We start from the raw sequence: 19,196 nt of genomic DNA, 5'->3' as shown, positions 1-19,196 counted from the left end.
TAGTTTATATGTATTGCCTGCATGTGTGCCCAGTGATCCCAGAAGAGGGCTGTGGATTCCTGGATGTGGAATTATGGAAGGTTACGTGTCACCGTGTGGGTGCTGGAAACTGAATCTGGAGCCTCTGCATGAGCAGGAGGTGCTCTTGACTATGGGCCCATCTCTCCTATCCTGGTTCCTCCCCACCCCCATCTTTATTCACTTCCTGTTTTCACTGCTTTTCCAGCCCCCCCACCTTGTATCTTTATTCACTTCCTGTTTACACTGTGCTTGGTAATTGTAGGCCAAAGATTATCTCTTGAGTTTATACTATTTTATATTCGTTCCCAGCTGTCCTGGTGCAGCCCAGACATTCTGGTGACCCTTTTCAGGTCTGGGGATGATACCTTTCAGGAGCTGCTACCTACCCTCTTTTTGAAATGGGGCTTCACAGCCTTGTAAGCCCTGGCTGGCCTGGAATTCCTTATGTAGATCAGGGTGGCCTTGAATTCACAGAGATCCACTTGTTTCTGCCTCCCCAGTGCTGGGATGGTGGTATGCTTTGATCCCCATTTTTGTCATCTGTAAACAGCATCCTCTAGGGGTTTACATGTGGGTCACAGCCCTTTGATATGTGACCCACCCTTTCACAGTGTCGCATATCAGATATTCTGCATATCAGATAGTTATATTATGATCCATAACAGTAAGAAAGTTACGGTTATGATGTAGTAAAAATAATTTTATGTTTGGGGGCTACCACAACATGAGGAACTGTATTAAAGGGCCACAGGTTTAGGAAGGCTGAGAACCGCTGGGTTCGTGTGTCTTAGCTGGGTATAAGAGGAACTCAATGAAGTCTAGACAAGACTACATATTGAAACTTTGTCTCAAACCAAACCAAACTATGAGCTATGCCCTTGCACCACTCAAACCTGCCTCTTTTGGTTTGCTGCTCTGTAGGATGGAGTGCTCTCAGTTCAGTCCTTGGACTGATGTCCACGCAGCCCTCAGAGTCCCCTTCCACTTTAGATCAGCCCTTAATGGTCAGACCGGCCTTTTGTGAGTCCAGGTTGTTCACCCTAGTGGTGAGTAGAGCCTCTCTCCAGATGAGCATCAGCAACGCGTACCGTCCTGGGGTTGCTAGTGCTGAGTGGCTACTCTCAAAGCTTCCATGCTGAGTACTTAGCCTGTCTGAGGAGCCACTCCTACTTCTCCTGGAAGTGCTACCTCCATTCTGACCTTGCCTCACCACCTGGACCCTTGGGAAGTTCATTGCCCATGCCAGACTGGGAACACAACATGTTTCTACCTGACTGGTCAGACACACAGGTTTCATTCCAACCCCCTCTCTCTCAGCTCTGGTGGCCTCGGTTGGGTGGCTGTATTTCCTTGGCTTCTGGGGCCTAACTACCATGAAGTGTTTGTCTAGTATCTACATGAATAGGGAAGGGCTCTGGCTTCTGACCCCATCCTTGTCTCTCACTTGAAGCTCTTTGACCTTGGGTAAGTTGTGGGACCACTGTGTCCGTTTTTTTCCCCCATTAAGCTGTAGACTGAGATAAAAAGCAATACCTCAGGGGTTTGCTGCTCAGTGAAGCCTTATCGATCCCTTTGCATCTTATTTACACATGCTTTGCCCAGGCCAGTGGCAAGTTCAAACAAACAAACAAACAAACAAACACAAATCAATTTTAGGTGCTGGAGAGGTGACTCAGTTGGTAAAGTATTTGGTAAAGAACCGAGTTAGGATCCTGAGCAATTGCATTAAAAAAAAAAAAAAAGTCAGATATACTGGTACCTGCCTGTAATTCTAGCCAGGGGAAGCAGACACAGAAACATTCCTGATGCCTACTTAGGGAACTGCATGTTTGGTGACAATTTCTGTTAAAAATGGGGGTGGGGAGCCGGGCATGGTGGTGCACACCTTTGATCCAGCACTCGGGAGGCAGAGGCAGGCAGATTTCTGAGTTCGAGGCCAGCCTGGTCTACAAAGTGAGTTCCAGGATAGCCAGGGCTGCACAGAGAAACCCTGTCTGGAACCCCCCCCCCCCAAATGGGGGTGGGGCTGGGGGGCTAGAGAGATGGCTTAGTGGTTTATAGCACTGACTGCTCTTCCAGAGGTCCTGGGTTCAATTCCCACATGGTGGCTCACAACCATCTGTAGTGGGATCTGATGCTCTTTTCTGGTGTGTCTGAAGACAGCTACAGTGTGCTCATATATATTAAGTAAATAAAATAAATAATAAATAATGAAAAGCTAGAGAGATGGTAAAGTGTTAAGAGCACCAACTCCTCTTCCTGAGGACTAGGGTTCAATTCCCAGCCCCTACCTACATGGGTGCTAACAACTGTCTTTATCAGAGCCCTCTCTGGATTCTGTGGGTACTGTACACAAGTGGTACAGTCATGCCTGCCAGCACACACACACACACACACACACACACACCCCCCACACACACCCCCCACACACACACAGGAGGCAGAAAACCCGCTGCTGACCTCTGCACATGCAGGAATATACAGACACACCACACACATGCAGAAAGCTATTTTGTATGTTACTTTTTCACTATGACTATGAAACAGTCCCATCAGGTTAGTGCGGCTGGAGTCCGGTGAGTGTTCTCATTTTATGGCAGGACATGTTGAGACTCCAAGAACCTAATAAACAAGCCATAGGTAGACAGCAAGAGAGCTAAGATCCTCTGTTCCCGTGGCCTTTCCCACCTAGTGTATGGACAATGGTGCCCCCATGGCTTTTGGTTCTGATGGCTTACTGACTTCTTGGTACTGGGTATAACATCCTATCTCAGGTGAGTGTGGTGGGTTAGGAAAGAGCTGGTAGTTTTAGCCTGCTTTCTTCAGAGAACCCAGCCTTTTGGCTTCTCTTCTCCAGCATGGCTTCTCCTGCTAGCTACTGCGAGCACGCTGTTCTTCTCAGCCTGCCTTCTGCGCACAGCCTGCTGCCTGCACTGGTTGCTGTCCCTGTCAGGGTGAGGAGGAGGAAGTAACTGTTTAGCCAAGTGCTCAGGAGGAATGCCTCATTGTCCCACACTGTGGAGCTTGTGGCACCCTCTGCCCTGGCCACAGGTAGTGAGTTCCAGGCTTCTGAGGATCCCTCCTGCTGCTGCTTAGCTGTGTGTCCTGCATGTGAGAATACCGGTGATGCTCGCAGGTGGCAGGGCTATCACACACCCGCAGTATCGAGTACTTTGGGAGCCTTCTGTGAAAAGTACCTGAAGATACTCGAGTGGGGTGGGGGTTGGAACTGAGGTGGGGGGGGAACTTCCCTTGGAAAACCTGTCTTGGGCTTTAATTATCTTTAGGTTGAAATACCAGCCCTTCCCTACAGCCCACCCCTTTTCTTCGGGCTTTCAGACAAGAATGTGAAGAATGCGGTCCTCTGTTGTGGACCTAAGTAGAGGTCTGGGTGCTGGGGCCATCTGGGTGCCTAGGCCATCTGGACTCCGGCGTAGGACTCAAAAGGCTCTTCTCGCTTTTACAGGCCGCTTTGTTATGCCTAGACTGACAGGGACATTCCGGATCAGTTGTTTGTTTCCAGTCATGACAATTCCAGGCTTATTAAATTCCTGTATATTCTGTGTGACCCCTTTGAGACTCCCAGGAGCCTTACCTCAGAGGAATCAAGTTCAAAGGGATTAGCAGGGGGAGTCTGTGGTGCAGGAAATGTCAGTATCAGGCCTGAGATCAGTTCTGCTGCTCTTGCTATGGGATAAGGAGACCAGACTCACCCCTGCGCCTTTTCTTCTTCATCTGTTGTCTGCTATGGTCCTTACTGAAATGTTTCATGTGTCTGCTGCTGCCTTGCATCCTAGGAGGCAGGGAGCAAGAGGGTTGGATGCAGGACCCTGAAGCTGAGAATGAGACTGCAGGATGCAGACACCGATAGCAAGCATGTACCAGTTGTCTCTTGTGAAACAGGATACCAAGAGAAGCTAGCTGACAGGGCTGCCGTGTGTAAGGGCGGCTGCTCCGAAGTATGAGCAGGATAAAGTACTTTGAGGTGGGTTCAGTAAGGTAAAGTCCGAGTGATTAAATAGTTCATTCATGCCGGCGTGGTGGCGCACGCCTTTAGTCCCAGCACTCGGGAGGCAGAGGCAGGCGGATTTCTGAGATTGAGGCCAGCCTGGTCTACAAAGTGAGTTCCAGGACAGGACAGCCAGGACTACACAGAGAAATCCTGTCTCGAAAAACCAAAAAAAAAAAAAAAGCTCAATCATACCCCTCTCCCAGACAGCAGAGCCTAACTCAGGAGCATCACCTTCTGCACCAATCCCACCATCACTGGGCACTTCTGTGCTGCTAAGTCTGTTGGCATGTTTGCGTGTGTACATGTCTCTGAGTACAGATCTATACATGCCATTGTATGCACATATCTCCGTGTGTACCCAGATCTGTATACGACTCTGAACAGGTCTGTGTGTATACATGTCTGTACATGTTTGTGTGTGACCGGGTCTTTGTAAGTACATGTCTCTGTATACATACATGTCTGTGAGTGAGGAGTATGAGTGTGTACAAATAGGTCTTTGTGTGCACATGTCTTTGTATGTCTGTCCCCAGGTCTTTGTGTGTATGTATCTGTTCAGGTGTATAGGTCTCTGTGTGTACATATCTGTGTCTGTATCTAGGTCTATATTTTCTGTGTGTATGTGTGTGGGTGTGCGAGTCTGTTCAGAGGTGAGAGAAAGCTATGGAAGTTGGCCTCTCCTTATCCTATGTAGCTCCTGATGACCAAAGTCAAGAAGGTGCTAGGCTTAGTGATAGGCACTCTCCCTTGAGCCATCTCACTGGCTTGTATCTGGGCCTTATGTAGCTATTGCTACATGCGTATGGGGGTTGTGGGTATAGAGCATGCTCCAAAGCAGGATGGCCAGGCCTGAATGTCGCCAATGTTGTGTTTTATAAAAAAAGAGCCAGGATATGTTCATAGTAGGAGGTATGGTGAGGTGGAAGGGGGTGCCTCTGCGGGCCCATGCTGAGACATGGAAGGAAGTGGAGACAGAGAAAGGCAGATGGGGGGAGGGGAATGCAGAGAGAAGGAACAGAGAGGGCAAAGAGTAGGAGAGTAGAGTAAGCAAGTAAGACAGTGAGGAGGGGGCTAGCAGCCCTTTCTATAATGAGTCAGGCATACCTGGCTGTTGCCAGGTAACTGGGGGCGGAGCTTAGGAATGCTAACATCTTGTGCATTGTCCCTGCTTTTTATGTACAAACTTGGCCAGCCTTGATCACTTTGGAGTCTGATTGAGGTCCAAGCAAAGAGGCAATTCTGGTGAAGGACATGGTGAGGTCATTCCTGCCAGCCAGACTCCTATTCAAGGGCAGCTGGAATTGGCCTGCCCTTAGATAAGAGTGCTATGTAACCCATCCTAGGAGTTGTTATTTTTCCCTCCTTTATGTGTGAAGCAAATAGGTCTGGTCTTGCTTCATGGCTCCTTTGATTATCTTCCTGAGAGGTAGGAGGCTCTGGAATGCAGCCTGACCACCTTAGAAGAGGCTGTCAGATTCTCTGGAGCTGGAGTTCTAGGCCATTGCCCTTATATGGGTGCTGGGAACTGAACTCTGGTCCTCTGGAAGAATAAGCAAGCATTCTGAACCCCGAGCCTGAGCCATTCTCCAGCCCCTGGTGGTGGTTGTTGTTGTTTTAGTTTTTTGAGACAGGGTTTCTCTGTGTAGCCCTGGCTGTCCTGGAACTCACTCTGTAGACCAGACTGGCCTCGTACTCAGAAATCCGCCTGCCTCTGCTTCCGGAGTGCTGGGATTAAAGGCGTGCGCCACCACCGCCCGGCTGTTGTTTTTTTAATGTAAATTATTTTGAGAATTATCACTAAGGGGGAGGTAAGGTTTAAATAAGGTAAACATTTATGTATTTCATCCAGAATATATACTGATGTACCCCAGTCACTATTCATACTCTATGCCATAGCGACCTTTCAGAATAATGTTACATTTCACCATCACCAGTTTTTGCTGAGTGGAAGTCAGCTGGGACCTATGTTTTCTGTAATGATACAGAAAGAAAGACAAGGTCTTGGGATGGACTTGGTCTCATTGCTTCCCAAGCTCCAGGGCTGCAGGTAAATGCATCATGCCCTGGCTGCCTTCCTGGTTCTTAAAGAGTGCACCTGAAGACAAGTCAGACACCTGTGAGCTTCCTGAGCCCCTTGTTTAAGGGAGAGGGGCCAGGATTGCACCATGGCTTGGTCAAGGTTTGCAAGAGCATGCCAGGGGAATACGGTGAACTACACATGTCCCCCAAGCACCAGGGTTAGGGTTTGCTGTTGCTGTCTTCTGGTTCTGGCCTGCCAGAGCTTGGAGCTCCCTTTGGCTCTGGACTCGGGAGTTCTGCCTGGCCTAATTGAAGGTGGGACTTGGTCCAGCAGGTGGCTTCACCAGTGTTTGGCTCCTCTGCCTAGTGAAGTTTGAGTCAGGTGGATGTTTTCAGACTGTCAGCTCAGGCTTAGGGGAGATCTTGAAATTATTTTTTAATGGGTGGTACTGGTGTTTCCAGAAATGAAAGAAAGTTCATTCCAGTGAAAAAATATAAGCACCCAGCATCCGGCAAGCATTTCGTGAAGCTGGCTGGTGTTTGTCAAAAAAAGTTTGGAAATGTCCGTCCGTCTGTCCATCCGTCCGTCCGTCCGTCCGTGTGTGTGTGTGTGTGTGTGTGTGTGTCCATGTCTGTGTGTCTGTCCTCCTGTGGTTTGAGATGGAAAATAAAGCCAGAGCTCCTTGAATGAGGTGCTCTGGGGTTGGGGTGGGGGCTCTCTTAGCTCTGACCCTGTGCAGTTTCTTCCTACAGGTCTGAGCTGATCTTATCCTAGAGACCAATCTGGAAGCCAGCCCTTTGCAAGGCCAAATTCTGACTAGAGCTCTTGACAACATTTTGGGAAAGAACAGCTTTCTTGGAAGGGATAAATCATGTTGAGTTGGGTTAGGCAGGGTGTGACTTCAAGCCCCCCCCCCCCCAAGTATGCAGCACCAATGACTGACTCATTGTGAATTCAGCCATGACAGAGAACTTATGACAGAGCAGGAGACACTGTAGGGGGAGGGGCTGCTTGTCTGGGCCACCCTGGTATCTTCCACAGTGGTTCTAGAGTTAGGCCAGATTTTCCTTACCTCTCTGCTTCTCCAGTCACCACAGGGGCCGGGGATTGCCTGAGGCCCAGAGTCTCCTGTGAGTTATCTTCTTGCTGAGTCTGATTTCTCCTGAAACTTACTATGTCCTCCTCCTTCCAGGAGTGGTGTTCATGGTCAGAGTTCACTCCGGTAGTTGCAGGATCAGTTAAGGGAGACTGTTGGGACTGTCACTTGTGTTCTAGAAACAAGGGTGTGTGTCTGTCGCACAGTTGCCCAGAAGGTGGAGATCCTCTGTGGTTCCAGAGGCCTGGACCTGTGCTTGCACACGTAGTCACACTGACGTCTGTGGCAGATAGTATGGCTGTGTGAGTGTGCAAGGCAGACTCAGGACTAGACACTCTGAGTTCAGTGAGAGTCTCAAAAAATAAGGTGGAGAGTGCTAGAAGAGGAAGACTGGATGCTGACCTGCGGTGGACACTGTCCCCTCCCCCCAACCCATACTTACAGAGAGCAAGAGGGAGAGAGGATGGGAGATAGATATTTTATTGGACTCCATTCCTGGAATTCTAACATTTAGGAAAGGAATATTAGATGCTTCCTTCTTCCTCCTTGTGGTCAGATCAGGTCAGGCATTATCCAACACCCACCCGTGTTGGGCAGCCAGCATAGAAGAATGAGGTTATTTGGGGAAGTGGCTCTATAATTCAGCTTAGAAAATAATTTTTTAGGGGCTGGAGATTTGACTCTGGTAATTTGTGTAAGGCTCTGGTTTAGAAATTTCAGCACCACCCCCAAATAAAGCTAAAAGAAATTTAAAAAAATTTATTTAACTATCAGTAGAGAAAATATGTTGCTGAAGACCTGGTGGGTTTGAGATACAGTGGCTTTCAGAAACCATGGAGTTAGTTGTTTACTTATCTATAGACAGGACCTTGCCATGGCATTTGCCAAGGAGACCTGGTTAGTCTCAAATTCACATATCTGCCTGCCTCTGCCTTCTGAAGGGTGGGTGTTGAAGGCCTGAGCCTGAGCTACCACCAGGCCCAGGACTTGTTTCTGGCCCTGGGTTGTACTGCTCAGCAGTGTGACGTGGACTTGGAGACAGGCATTCTGCATTTTCCCAGAGACAGTACCATATAATTAAAGTTTTCCAGTATGGTTATTTTTCTGCATTGGTTTTCAGCAAACCATGCTCATATGCTTGAGAGGAAAAAAAAAAAAAACCCCTCTCAGCAGAAGCAAAGGGAAGGAAGGAGCCTCACTGTTTGCAGGGCTCCAGGTTACCTTCGTACATGTGTAGGCAGCAGCCAGCAGACTGGGAGAAGCTGTCTGTGAGAGCACACCACTGGGGTACACAGCTCCGCCCGGAGACAGCAGACCCAGAAGTGGTCTGCCAACCTACCAAACCAAACAGGGAGGGGACAAGCAGGAGGGGTAAGGGGAGGGACCGGCTGCCCCAATCTGGTTGGGAATCTCTTCCTGGAATAACTTGCTTCCCTGCAGCTCCTGATGGCTGAGTGAAAGCTCATTACATGCAGGTGAGGCTCCAGTGTGAGCTCACTGTGCAAATATTGAAGCAATTAAAATTTAAGCCAGAGGCCAGTGTAAATGACTTATCTGCAACCCCAGCCCTGCCTGCTACCTGTCTGGCCTTAGCTCTGGGCCAAGACTGCCTAACCTGTTGTTGAAGGCCCCGCCTCCATCTCCTTCTCCCTCTTCTCCCTGCCCCTTCTCCCCCTCCCCCTCTTCTGTCCTTTTCTTATCTCCCTTCCTCCCTCCCTTTGTCCTGGAGACTTGAGTGCCAAGGTTCTAGGTACTAGGACCCCAGAAGACATACTTAAGTGTTTTGAAAAGTGCAGTTCCTTCCCACAGCATTGACCTGGGGACCCTGGATTGTAAAGAGGGGCAGAGGAAACAGTTCTGTACCTTGGAAAATAAGCAGAGTAGCAGAGATTCTAGGGCAGGACTGAGTTGGACCATGGTCGGGGTAGACAGGGATAATTTATACCACAGCATTAGGAACAAGTGGGCTGCTGGGTGAGGGCCATGCCTAGGGCTTAGAAGACTCATTCAGCAGGAAATGGGAGGGGGCATACCGCTGGTCTGGGGGATGATGTGAGGAAAGACAGTCTGGGGAGCCAACGCTGGCTGGTAAAGGCACTGGGGAAAGATTGTTGAAGGCCTTGGGTGATGGGTTGGGCTCCAGAGGCCTCTGTTGGCCCTTTGCCCTCAAAGTGGAACAATGCATTGTTGGGAGTGGCTCATACCACTTTCTTCCCAGAGTGACTTATTCATTCATTTAGAAATGGTTTGCGTGGAGGAGACTCATGTCTGTCCTGGAGTTCTTGTGCCGTGTACTACATAGGGTCCCTGACACTGCAAACATGTCATCTGGGTGGCTGTGACTGTAGGACTCCTGGGGTAGGGGTCAGAAGGTAAAATCTGGCAGTTTTTGTCTTGTTCTCCTAGTTTTAATCCCTACCCTGCCTGCCTGGATCCCCCTGAACTCCCATGCCTTCCTAAACTGGAAACTGGATCCCCTGAGTCTTCTACCCTGTCTACACTGGGAAGCTGGATCCCCTGAGTCCCCTACTTTGTCTACACTGGGAACTGGATCCCCTGAGACCCCTACTTTGTCTACACTGGGAGCTGATTGCTGAGTCTCCTACTTTGTCTGCCCTGGGAACTGAAACCCCTCTGAGTCCCCTACTCTTTCTACCCTGGTCCAGGACTTTCCAACTGCCAGCTTCCCATATGTGGCTACCCACCCCCTCAGTGAAGTATGTAGGGTGAACTCTAAAATACAGAGCTGATGATGTCATTTCCCCTCCCTCACTGTCCCTAGAATAAAGTCCACATTCCTAAATGGCTGATAAGATCTGCTTAGGCAGGCGTTGGTGATGCCTCCAGCCCCTTGTAAATTCACCCCACATTTACTGCCTAGGATGGAATCTACACATGAAATTCTCATGCCTCAATTTTTTTTTAATTGGCAAAATAAAACCTGTTTGTATTTACCGTGTACATTATTTTAAAATATGTGCTGGCGTCCTTTGCTGGGCAGAGGGCATTGTGAAGATGATCACAGGCCACATGCCGGTTTTAGAAGAAGGCAGCCAGGCAGGCTTTGGGTTGAATTCCTCTGGGCTTTCTTTCTCTGTTTTCCTTATCTGCCAAGCATCAGCTTGGGCCCGGGTTGGAAAACTGCTAATACAAACAGGTCCTAGCTTCTTCTGTAAGCAAACAACATTCCTGAGGGATGTGTGTGTGTGTGTGTGTGTGTGTGTGTATGTGTGTGTTTGTGGGGGTGAGGGGCTCCTAGTTCTCTGGCAGCTTCTATCTCCACCCCTCACAACCTGAGGCTACTGAGAAGCTGGCCTTGAAGCAGAGTGGCCCCTTTGTGTACCGTCCCTATGAATAGCCACTGTCCTAGGTGTCTGTGCCAGGGCTTCTTGTGTGCTTTAGCACCCCCAGTAGACATCTTGCAAGTGTGAAAGCTGAGGCCCAGGGTTAGGTAACAAACAGGTGGCCAGTGCCAGGCCAGGCGCAGGTCCAGCTCTTCTGGCACAGTTCGTGCGCACATCCTGTCAGCATTTCCCAGATCAGCTTGGAGCAGTCTTTTCCCCCACAGGATCTTTGTGAGAGCCAAGCCTAATCGGATGAACATAGGCAGGCTTTGGCCTGCATCAGAGCTCCGCAGGAGGCTGTGGTACTGTACACTTCCTCTGCAGGGAGCAGAACCAGCAGAGTCACAGGGACCCTTCCTAGGGAGGGTGGGGAGTCATTCGTGGAGCAGGACAAAGTAGAAATGTGAAACATTACATGTCCATGGGAGTGTGAACTGTAGCTCCTTCAGCAGTTGTCACACACACACACACACACACACATTCTGAAGCAAAGTATTATTTAGCTTTCAGGTCACAGGAGTTGTGAGCAGACGACAGAAGATTGTGGGATTCGAGCCCTGGTCTTTTTGGCCCCCAAACTATACCCATTCTATGTGTTTGGTGCACTCAAAGCATTTGTCTTGGGATTGGAACAAATGCCCCCATTGATTCTCCAAGTTCTAAGACTTGGCTCTAAGCTGATGGCCGAGATTGATGGCTGCAGCCCTTGTTTGGCAGGTGAAGACAGCCCTTTGCAGATCCTTCTGGTACCCAAAGGTGCAGCATAGGCCCTGCTTGCCAGTATCCTTTCTGGTATATTGGTCTGGTAGGCCCAACTTTGTCTTGGTATGTTGGGGTGCCAGAAAGTCCTAGGAAACAGTTTAGTCCCATGCAAAGCCTTTTGGGGATGATTAAAATTATCTGCACCCCATTTTTTCTTCATAGATCAAGGCCTCAATTATGCTTTCCCTTTTTGTTTTGAGTGTCTCTGACAGTCAGTCCATGAATAATGTGGTTTTCCTGGAGATGAGCTGACCATGCCCTCACTCCTTGACTCAGTAGATCTCCCTTCTCTCTTCTGGACTCTGACCCTTGGCAAAGCGGAGGTGATTTCTTAGCCAATTCTGTTCATTTGTTGGTTTGTTCGTTCATTTGTTGGTTTGTTCATTCATTCATTCATTCATTCATTCACTCACTCACTCACTCACTCACTCATTCACTCGGAACTTTAGCTGAGTGCCTGCCCTGGGCCATGCATTGTGCTAAACATTAGAATTGGGAAGACTGAGATGCAGTTCCTACCTTCAAATGAAACTGTGATTGCAGTTTGGCCGGTTGGCCAGTGTGGTGGACATGAACCCAGGGCACAGAGGGAAGGGCCATCAAACAGGTTATCTGCTGTATGAAATCTGAGGGTCTCCTGATGCAGAGGACAGACAGACAGTCTCTAGGCGTCCTGATTAGATTGGGTCACATCTGTGGAGTTGGCATGACTGTCTTGGGTAGCCAGATGGACAGAGGCTCAGGCAGGGTGCTCCTCCAGGTGGAGGTAGCTCATTGGAAGGTGCTTGGATGAAGTGTGGAGAAGGGAAGTGCTCATCTGGGATCTGAGTGCCCATGGAGGAAGCCATGGGCTCCCCGACACTCTCCTGATTGACGCACAGCATTACTAACTGCATAGTATTTGCTTGGGATTCTCCAGGTGATGAGCTGGCACTGAGCTGGAACAGCTCCTGCCCTCCTCGCTCGCTCCCTCCCCGTTGCCACCCGTTCTCTGTTGCTTACCTGGACTGTTTGCTGCTGCTGAACTTTGTTTTATGACTCACTGAGCTGCTCTGTCGGAAGTTCTGTACACCGCCTCTCATGTGTCTTAAAAATTTAAATATCCTAATTTTAAAATTAGGATCTTTAGACTATTTACTTATTTGCAGGGATTGAACCTGAGGCTTTGAGCACAGAACAAGCCCCCTGGGATAGTCATCCCTCGTCCCAGGATGAAATTCCTTTAAGTGCAGTCTGTTGTGAAGGACAGTCCTATCTTGGTGACAGTGCCATCCACACTAGTCGTTGCATCCTAGAATCATGCTAGCCCCAGAATTTACTTGTTTTGGACACAGGGTCTTGTTGTGTAACCTTGAATCTGGGCTGGCTTCAGCCCCCTGAGCTCTCTAGGATTATAGGCATATGGTGTCACATAAGGCTCCAGCTAGATAATTGTAAGCGACCCTCCATGCTGAGACCTGCGGAATGTTTTATTTTGGTTTTATTTGTTTGTTTGTTTTTTGGAGAAGGCTCTCCATGTACCCTGCCTGGCCTGGAACTTGCTATGTAGATCAGGTTATCTTTCAGTTCATCAAGATCTGCCTGCCCCTGCCTCCCAGATGCTGAGGTTAAAGGCATGTTTCACCATGCCCAGCTCTGTGCAGTGTCTCTCCCCTCCCTTGTGCTGGAGATTGAACCTCGGATCTCCAACATGCTAGGCAAGTGCGTTCCCTCTGCCAGCCATACTCCTGTGTCACAAAGGAGATTGGTCAGACATCCCAGAGCCAGGGAGGATTTTCCAGCTGTGGACCTACTGGTGAGGTGCAGCCGGCCTTTGGCTCTCCTGTCTTCACTGACTTCTGGGGGCGTTTTTGGTTGTTACACCAGGGACAGGATGTTTATTAGCATCTAGTTGGCAGAGGCCAGGGGTGCTCTTAAGCATTTTAACAATGCATAGGTCAATCCTGCCAAGCATGATTTAACTCTACAAAATACTAGAAAAAGACTGCGCTAACCAACCAAGCATACCGTTTGTGTGTCACTGCTGTGCTCACTGCTGTGTTAGCCCTGTCCCCAGCCTGAGCCACCCCTTCCCCTTTGGCATCAGCAGTGAGTGTTCGTTCTGCCCAGCTCCAAAGGGCTCCAGAGCTTTGGTGCTTGCCTCTGTGCTCCTACAGAGTCCTTGTTTCTGCTGCTTCTGCCTGCACTGAGCTTGTTGGCTGGTAGCATGGCTTTCCTTCCTCAGTGAGTGTTCCATGGTGTGCGTGCTTTAAGCAGTATAAGTGGAACTAAACAACCTGCACATAGGGAAAGCAGCATGCAGTGGGGTCCGGGGCCGAGGCACAGCAAGTACTCCCCCTCAGCAGTCAAATCTGTCTAGTGGACACCTGTGGCATTTGGGTTTTGGGGACACTGACCAAAATGCAAGAAAACTGCTTTCTCTCTGTCTCCTGTCTGCCCACCTTTGTCCACATTGACACCTCAGAGCTGTGTGTGTGCAGTCTGTCCTTGTCTCTCTGCACTGTAAAATCTGGGGACTTTTGCACCTTTGTGGTGTCTTTTTATGTGTAGGTTTTCAAATATTTATTTGTTGAGTGAATAAATGAAGAAGTGAAGCTCCTGGCTTTGAAGGTTGTTACAGCAGTTACTTTTATAGGACCGATGTCATTAATGATGGGATTTGGGCTTGATAATTTCATTGACCTGAAAACTAATAGATGTGAAGAGAGGGAGACTACCATCTCCCAATAAAGACATCTAATTGTGAATCTGCTGAAGGGACCATACTGCTGGGCCTGACTGCACTTAGCACTTTACTGTGGCTCTGGCACTTCCGTTTTCAATCAGAATCCCCATGTAAGCCAGGGCAGGGTGTCAGGCCCACAGCTTTGAGGAGGCATCCTCATGTCTGCCTCACCTGGGGCTTCTCCCTTTGTTTCCTTTTCATAGTCCTGTGACATTGGGGGACAGTGGAAGTGACACCGAGCTTGGAGGCCCTGCAGGCCTAAGTTAACCTGGACTTTGAGGCTTGTTGGAGTCTCATCTCTCTCTCCGGTAAAGTGAATGTGATGGATGGTATATTCCTTCTGAGGTGGTGCCAGGTGGGGTGGGAGTCGGGCACACATACATAGGCAAGCATGAGAGCAGGGGCTTTAGGTGAGCATGACAGCGTGAGAGGTGCCAGCCTGGGAAATCTTCCTGCTTGTCTAGGAATGGAAAAGCTCATGGCATAGTCTCCAGCATAGTTTCCGTCTTTCCTGGACCAGCAGTTTGCTTTCTGAATAAACACACAGATAAGTAAGAAGAGAAGCAGGAAGGGGTGGAGAAGACAACCTGGAAGATGCAAGAGTGAGGGGATTGCATTCTGGGTTGAAAGAAGAGGTTTTTGGTCAACCTCTTTGCTTTCAGTTTCATCATTTCCTGAGAGTCCTAATTTAGCTTCTGGTGTGTCCTGCTCGATTATGGCCTAAAAAGGCAACAGCTTGGGTTTCTGGAGTTGGATGGGTACCCGCAGGAAGCTGTTGGGGAAGGGCGGTCCAACCCAACCAGTCTTCAATGGACCAGAGCCGCTGTGTCCCTTAACTCCTCAAGTGCTGCTTGCCAGCCACAGGAGCGTCCCTGTGAGTGCCAGGTCAGGCAGTGTTGGCACAGTCACGTTCTGGCACACACATACTCCCGCCCTAACGGCAGCAGCCCTCTCAGAAGACTAGACTGCACAGACATGTTCCTACAAGTCTCCACGGCACTGAGCCTCACTGCAAGGAAGCCTACCGCTAATGGAGGAAACAACCCGGCAAAGTGTACTGAAAACTGTTTTGGGGCTAGCCCAGTGGTAGACTGCTTGTGTAGCATGCACAAAGCTCTGGTTCAATTCAGTTCCTAAAATTGAAAATAACAACAAAAGCTAAAAACCAAACTAAATCCAAACCACCCCTGCCCCAACCCCCAAGTGTGTCACTTCAAGCCAGACCACTTCAGCTTGGGAATACATACTGTGCAGTCACTGAATGAGCCACAAGGTGTGCTCTGGGTGCAAGTCTAGCCCTCCTGGCTCCTGGGACCTAACAGGGCTGGTTTATCATTTGTAAATGAAGCTTTGCGATAAACACAAAATCCTGGTCATGGTAAGTTAGGGGAGATATAAAATGTGGACCTCTTTTCTCTGCCGACAGCAGACAGTTGTTTCTATGAGTCAGAATTCAAAAGGACCTGGCTTTGAAATGTTTTTTTTTTTTTAAAAGATTTATTTATTTATTTATTATAAGTAAGTACACTATAGCTGTCTTCAGACACACCAGAAGAGGGAGTCAGATCTTGTTAAGGATGGTTGTGAGCCACCATGTGGTTGCTGGGATTTGAACTCCTGACCTTCGGAAGAGCAGTCGGGTGCTCTTACCCACTGAGCCATCTCACCAGCCCCTTTGAAATGTTTTGAATTATTTTATATGTATCAGTGTTTTGCCTTCATGTATGTATGCACAAATGTGTGCACAGAGGGGCTAGGATTCTTTGGACCTGGAGTTACATGTGTGCACTTGGTACTGCAGAGGGGATAGGGTCTGTGCATTCTGGGAAGCAAACTGGAGCTTCTGCAAGAGCAACAAAGTACTTAACTGCTCGGCTGTCAGTCTTTCTAGCCCCCAGAAAACGGAATTTTTTTTTCTCCCCCTGAAACTTGCGCTGTAGACCAGGCTGACCTTGAACTCATGGAGATCTGCTGCCTCTGCCTCCCAAGTACTGGGATTAAAGGCATGTGCCACCACTGCCTGCCTTATTAAAAATATTTAAGACTATGCATATACACTCTGACCTCCCTGACCCCAGGTTACACTGAGCTGTGACAGTTACGGCCCAATTCTCGGACTGAAAAGCCACAGAGGCAAAGCAGATCTGGGTTGGAACTCCTCTGCGTGAAGGAGCTGGGGATCCACCCTCTCTGAGTCTGTTCTTTTGTCTATAAATTGGAGGTAATAAAAGCTGCTTTCCAGGGAGACTGACTAGCGGTGAGCTGTTCAACACTTAACAACTAACTGTCCTACCTTCTAGTATAGGGATCTTGTGCAGGGTACCCTCAAGTGTACCCTCAGGCGTCTTGACTGGATGAGACGGGTTTCACTAGGTAACCCAGTCTAGCCCCTTAGCTCACAATCCTCCTGCCTCAGCCTTTCAAGGGCTTAGGTTACAAGATCGTAGTGAAGCTGTCACCTAGCCACACTTAGGAGGTTTGAGAAGTGCAATGGCGGAGATGTCTTATTCTTTATGAGTTTGAGTTCTGAAGAAATTAAGAACCAGTAGCTGATGAAGCCTGGGTTCTGTGTGCAGAGCAGGGGTGTGATGGGAAGTTTATGGAAGGTTTGTCCAGTGGCATACTCTAAACTTTGACCACTCCACAGAAGAGATGCAGGCTAAGGCACTTTACAGGTGCCCGGTTCTGTCTTGCTACCAGCTGACCCTGGACCCTGCCATCTTTCCAGCAGTCCTTTTAAGGCAGATGGTACCTTGTGCAGGGAGTTCAGATGGTGCAATGACGGCAGTTTCCTGATGCTGCTGGGTTAGATAAAGAAAGCCACCAGCTGAGGGAGCTGCAGTGGCTGCTTGGGCTCCCTGAACTGCCTTCCCTCTTGGGAAGGAAGGAGGGAGTTTGGGAGCACCAGGTTTTCAGGAAAACAGTCCCTGGTGGAGTGAGCAGGGAGCCCCTGAACTTAGGTCTGGAAACCATTTAACAAGCCAGGAGAAGGAGGCCTGGGCAGCCAAAGCCTCCAGCCTCTTTGGCATACAAATCCCTGTTGGAATCAGGAAATTTGAGAGCTGAGTAACTCTGGGTTCTCAACTGGGAACTTTGTGGTTTTCCAGGTTTGATCTCACAGACGGAGCTGACTTGTGTCCTGTGAGGGCCCTGGAGAAGTTTCTGCTTCTGGTGGCTCTGGACTGAGTGCTTTACCCCAGGTTTCAGGTCCTGGTTTTGGTTCACCCAAAGCAACAGCCCCGCAGGATCCAGCCTCCGCCTCTGGACTTCAGTCATTACCTCACCTCGCTGAGCATGGGGTGCCATAAACCAGGACCTTGAGCCTCTCTGCACAAGCTCCTGGGTCCCAGAGAACTGTGCTCACAGATGGGTGTTACCATGCATGCCTGTCCATTTGCCATTCTGTAAGGAGTATTAGCTTCTAATGGTTATTCTGCAGATGAGCTTTGAGAAGAACAAGTCATGGGTGCTCACGTCCTCCTGACCCGCCAGCCATGGTATACCCCAGGGCCTGGCTTCTGTTTTTATTTCTGCCATTGTGCATTTGTAATGAGTTGCCAGTTTGGCTATTAAAATACTGTGTTTTTGGCAGCGTTCAGTGGTGTGGCCACTCCGCTGCCTTACCAGTGGACTGTGGCTGAGTCTGTCTTTGAGCCTCTGACACTTGCTCCTTCCCGGGGTGGCTTTGTTTATAGAGTTTCTGATGTGTTCACCACGGGACGATGCACTTATTTATTAATTTCTAACCAAATCTCACTTTCTCTCAGATATGTAGGGTAAGAAAATCCTGGCAATTGCTCCATCTGATTATATAGAATTTCACTGTCACATGGCTCATGTTCTGTCGTTGTTCCTCTCTTAGGTCCTGGCCGCAAGTCACCATGGCTCAGCAGGCTGCAGACAAGTACCTCTATGTGGATAAAAACTTCATCAATAACCCGCTGGCCCAAGCTGACTGGGCTGCCAAGAAGTTGGTATGGGTGCCTTCCAGCAAGAATGGCTTTGAACCAGCTAGCCTCAAGGAGGAGGTGGGAGAAGAGGCCATTGTAGAGCTGGTAGAGAATGGGAAGAAGGTGAAGGTGAATAAGGACGACATCCAGAAGATGAACCCACCCAAGTTCTCCAAGGTGGAGGACATGGCAGAGCTCACGTGCCTCAATGAAGCTTCGGTGCTGCACAACCTCAAGGAGCGATACTACTCAGGGCTCATCTACGTAAGTGACCGGGGGTGGGGTGGAGTCTCTTTATCCCACTGTCTGGGTGAGAGGAGGGCTTCAAGGAGTGCCAGGTGACAGCCAGGTGACATGTTCACTGCCGCTGCATCTGCGCATCCCGGTGGGATGCCCCGACATTACCCTCTGTTCCCTGCATGCAGGAAGAACAAGCTCCCACCTGCTAGCCTCTCCCCTCAGATCTTTGTGAACCATGTGGGTCCAGACCAACATAGTAAACTCCTTCTAAGTGGAGGGATGCTGTCTTCTGGCTCCCTTAGTCTTCCGTACCACCTGGTCAGACCCTGTAGCCACCAGTTTGGTTCAGTCTCATTTTGGTGCCTCTGCTAAGTTTTCCTTGTGGAACCCCAGTGGTAAAGCCTCCTTCCTAAGGCTGCATGTAGGACCTGACATGAAACCAGCACTAACAAAGACATATCATCAGCGTCCCGAGAGCAGTGTGTGCAAAGGCCCCAAGTACACCAAAGACCAGAGTGTCTTTCTTTCATTGGGACTTTCGTTTTCAGATGGACACCACATGGGCGTTGTTGACAACATTTCCCAGCCCCTTGTTGTAGGCAGTGTGAGCTTTACCGGCCCTGAGGTCTCAGGGTTCTTTCTAGCGTCCACCCCAGATTTTTCTTTTTCTTTTTTTCTGTTAAAGTCTTTGAAAACAGAACATTGTTTTATGATTGATCAGTGAAATCATCTAGATGAAGCCGATGCTGCATCCACTGCCCTCTTGGATATTTCTCCATCACAAACTCCATGCCTGAATCTGCCATAGACAATTTTTAGGGGCCTCATTTGCTGGCCCCAGGATTGTTTTGTCTTTCAGCCTTGCCACTCCAGTTATATTTTCCCTCGCATTTGGCAGGGTCATACTTGCCACAGTGGGCTCTGAAGAGGGTGGGCCTTAGAGCCACACCAAGGGTTCACCCACGCATCTTCTGTGACATTCATGTTAGCTTGCTTCTGCCAAAGTCAGAGATTTCCCCTTTTAGC

At 49.2% G+C, this 19,196-nt stretch overlaps 1 protein-coding gene across 1 annotated transcript in view; it reads left to right on the top strand.

The window, feature by feature from the left end:
• The window catches only part of Myh9 (myosin heavy chain 9), an 80,290-nt gene that overhangs the window by 11,599 nt on the left and 49,495 nt on the right, over positions 1-19,196 (top strand). The window contains exon 2 of the mRNA XM_021182804.2: positions 17,843-18,194. Within this exon, the coding sequence (XP_021038463.1) occupies positions 17,862-18,194 (333 nt within the window). The 5' untranslated portion in view covers positions 17,843-17,861. The remainder of the gene's footprint in view (positions 1-17,842; positions 18,195-19,196) is intronic.

Source organism: Mus caroli, chromosome 15 (genome assembly GCF_900094665.2).
Source record: "Mus caroli chromosome 15, CAROLI_EIJ_v1.1, whole genome shotgun sequence".
In the NCBI taxonomy this organism is placed as follows: Eukaryota; Metazoa; Chordata; class Mammalia; order Rodentia; family Muridae; genus Mus; species Mus caroli.
The sequence above is the reverse complement of the archived record's forward strand: the minus strand, read 5'-3'. Positions and strand labels throughout refer to the sequence as shown.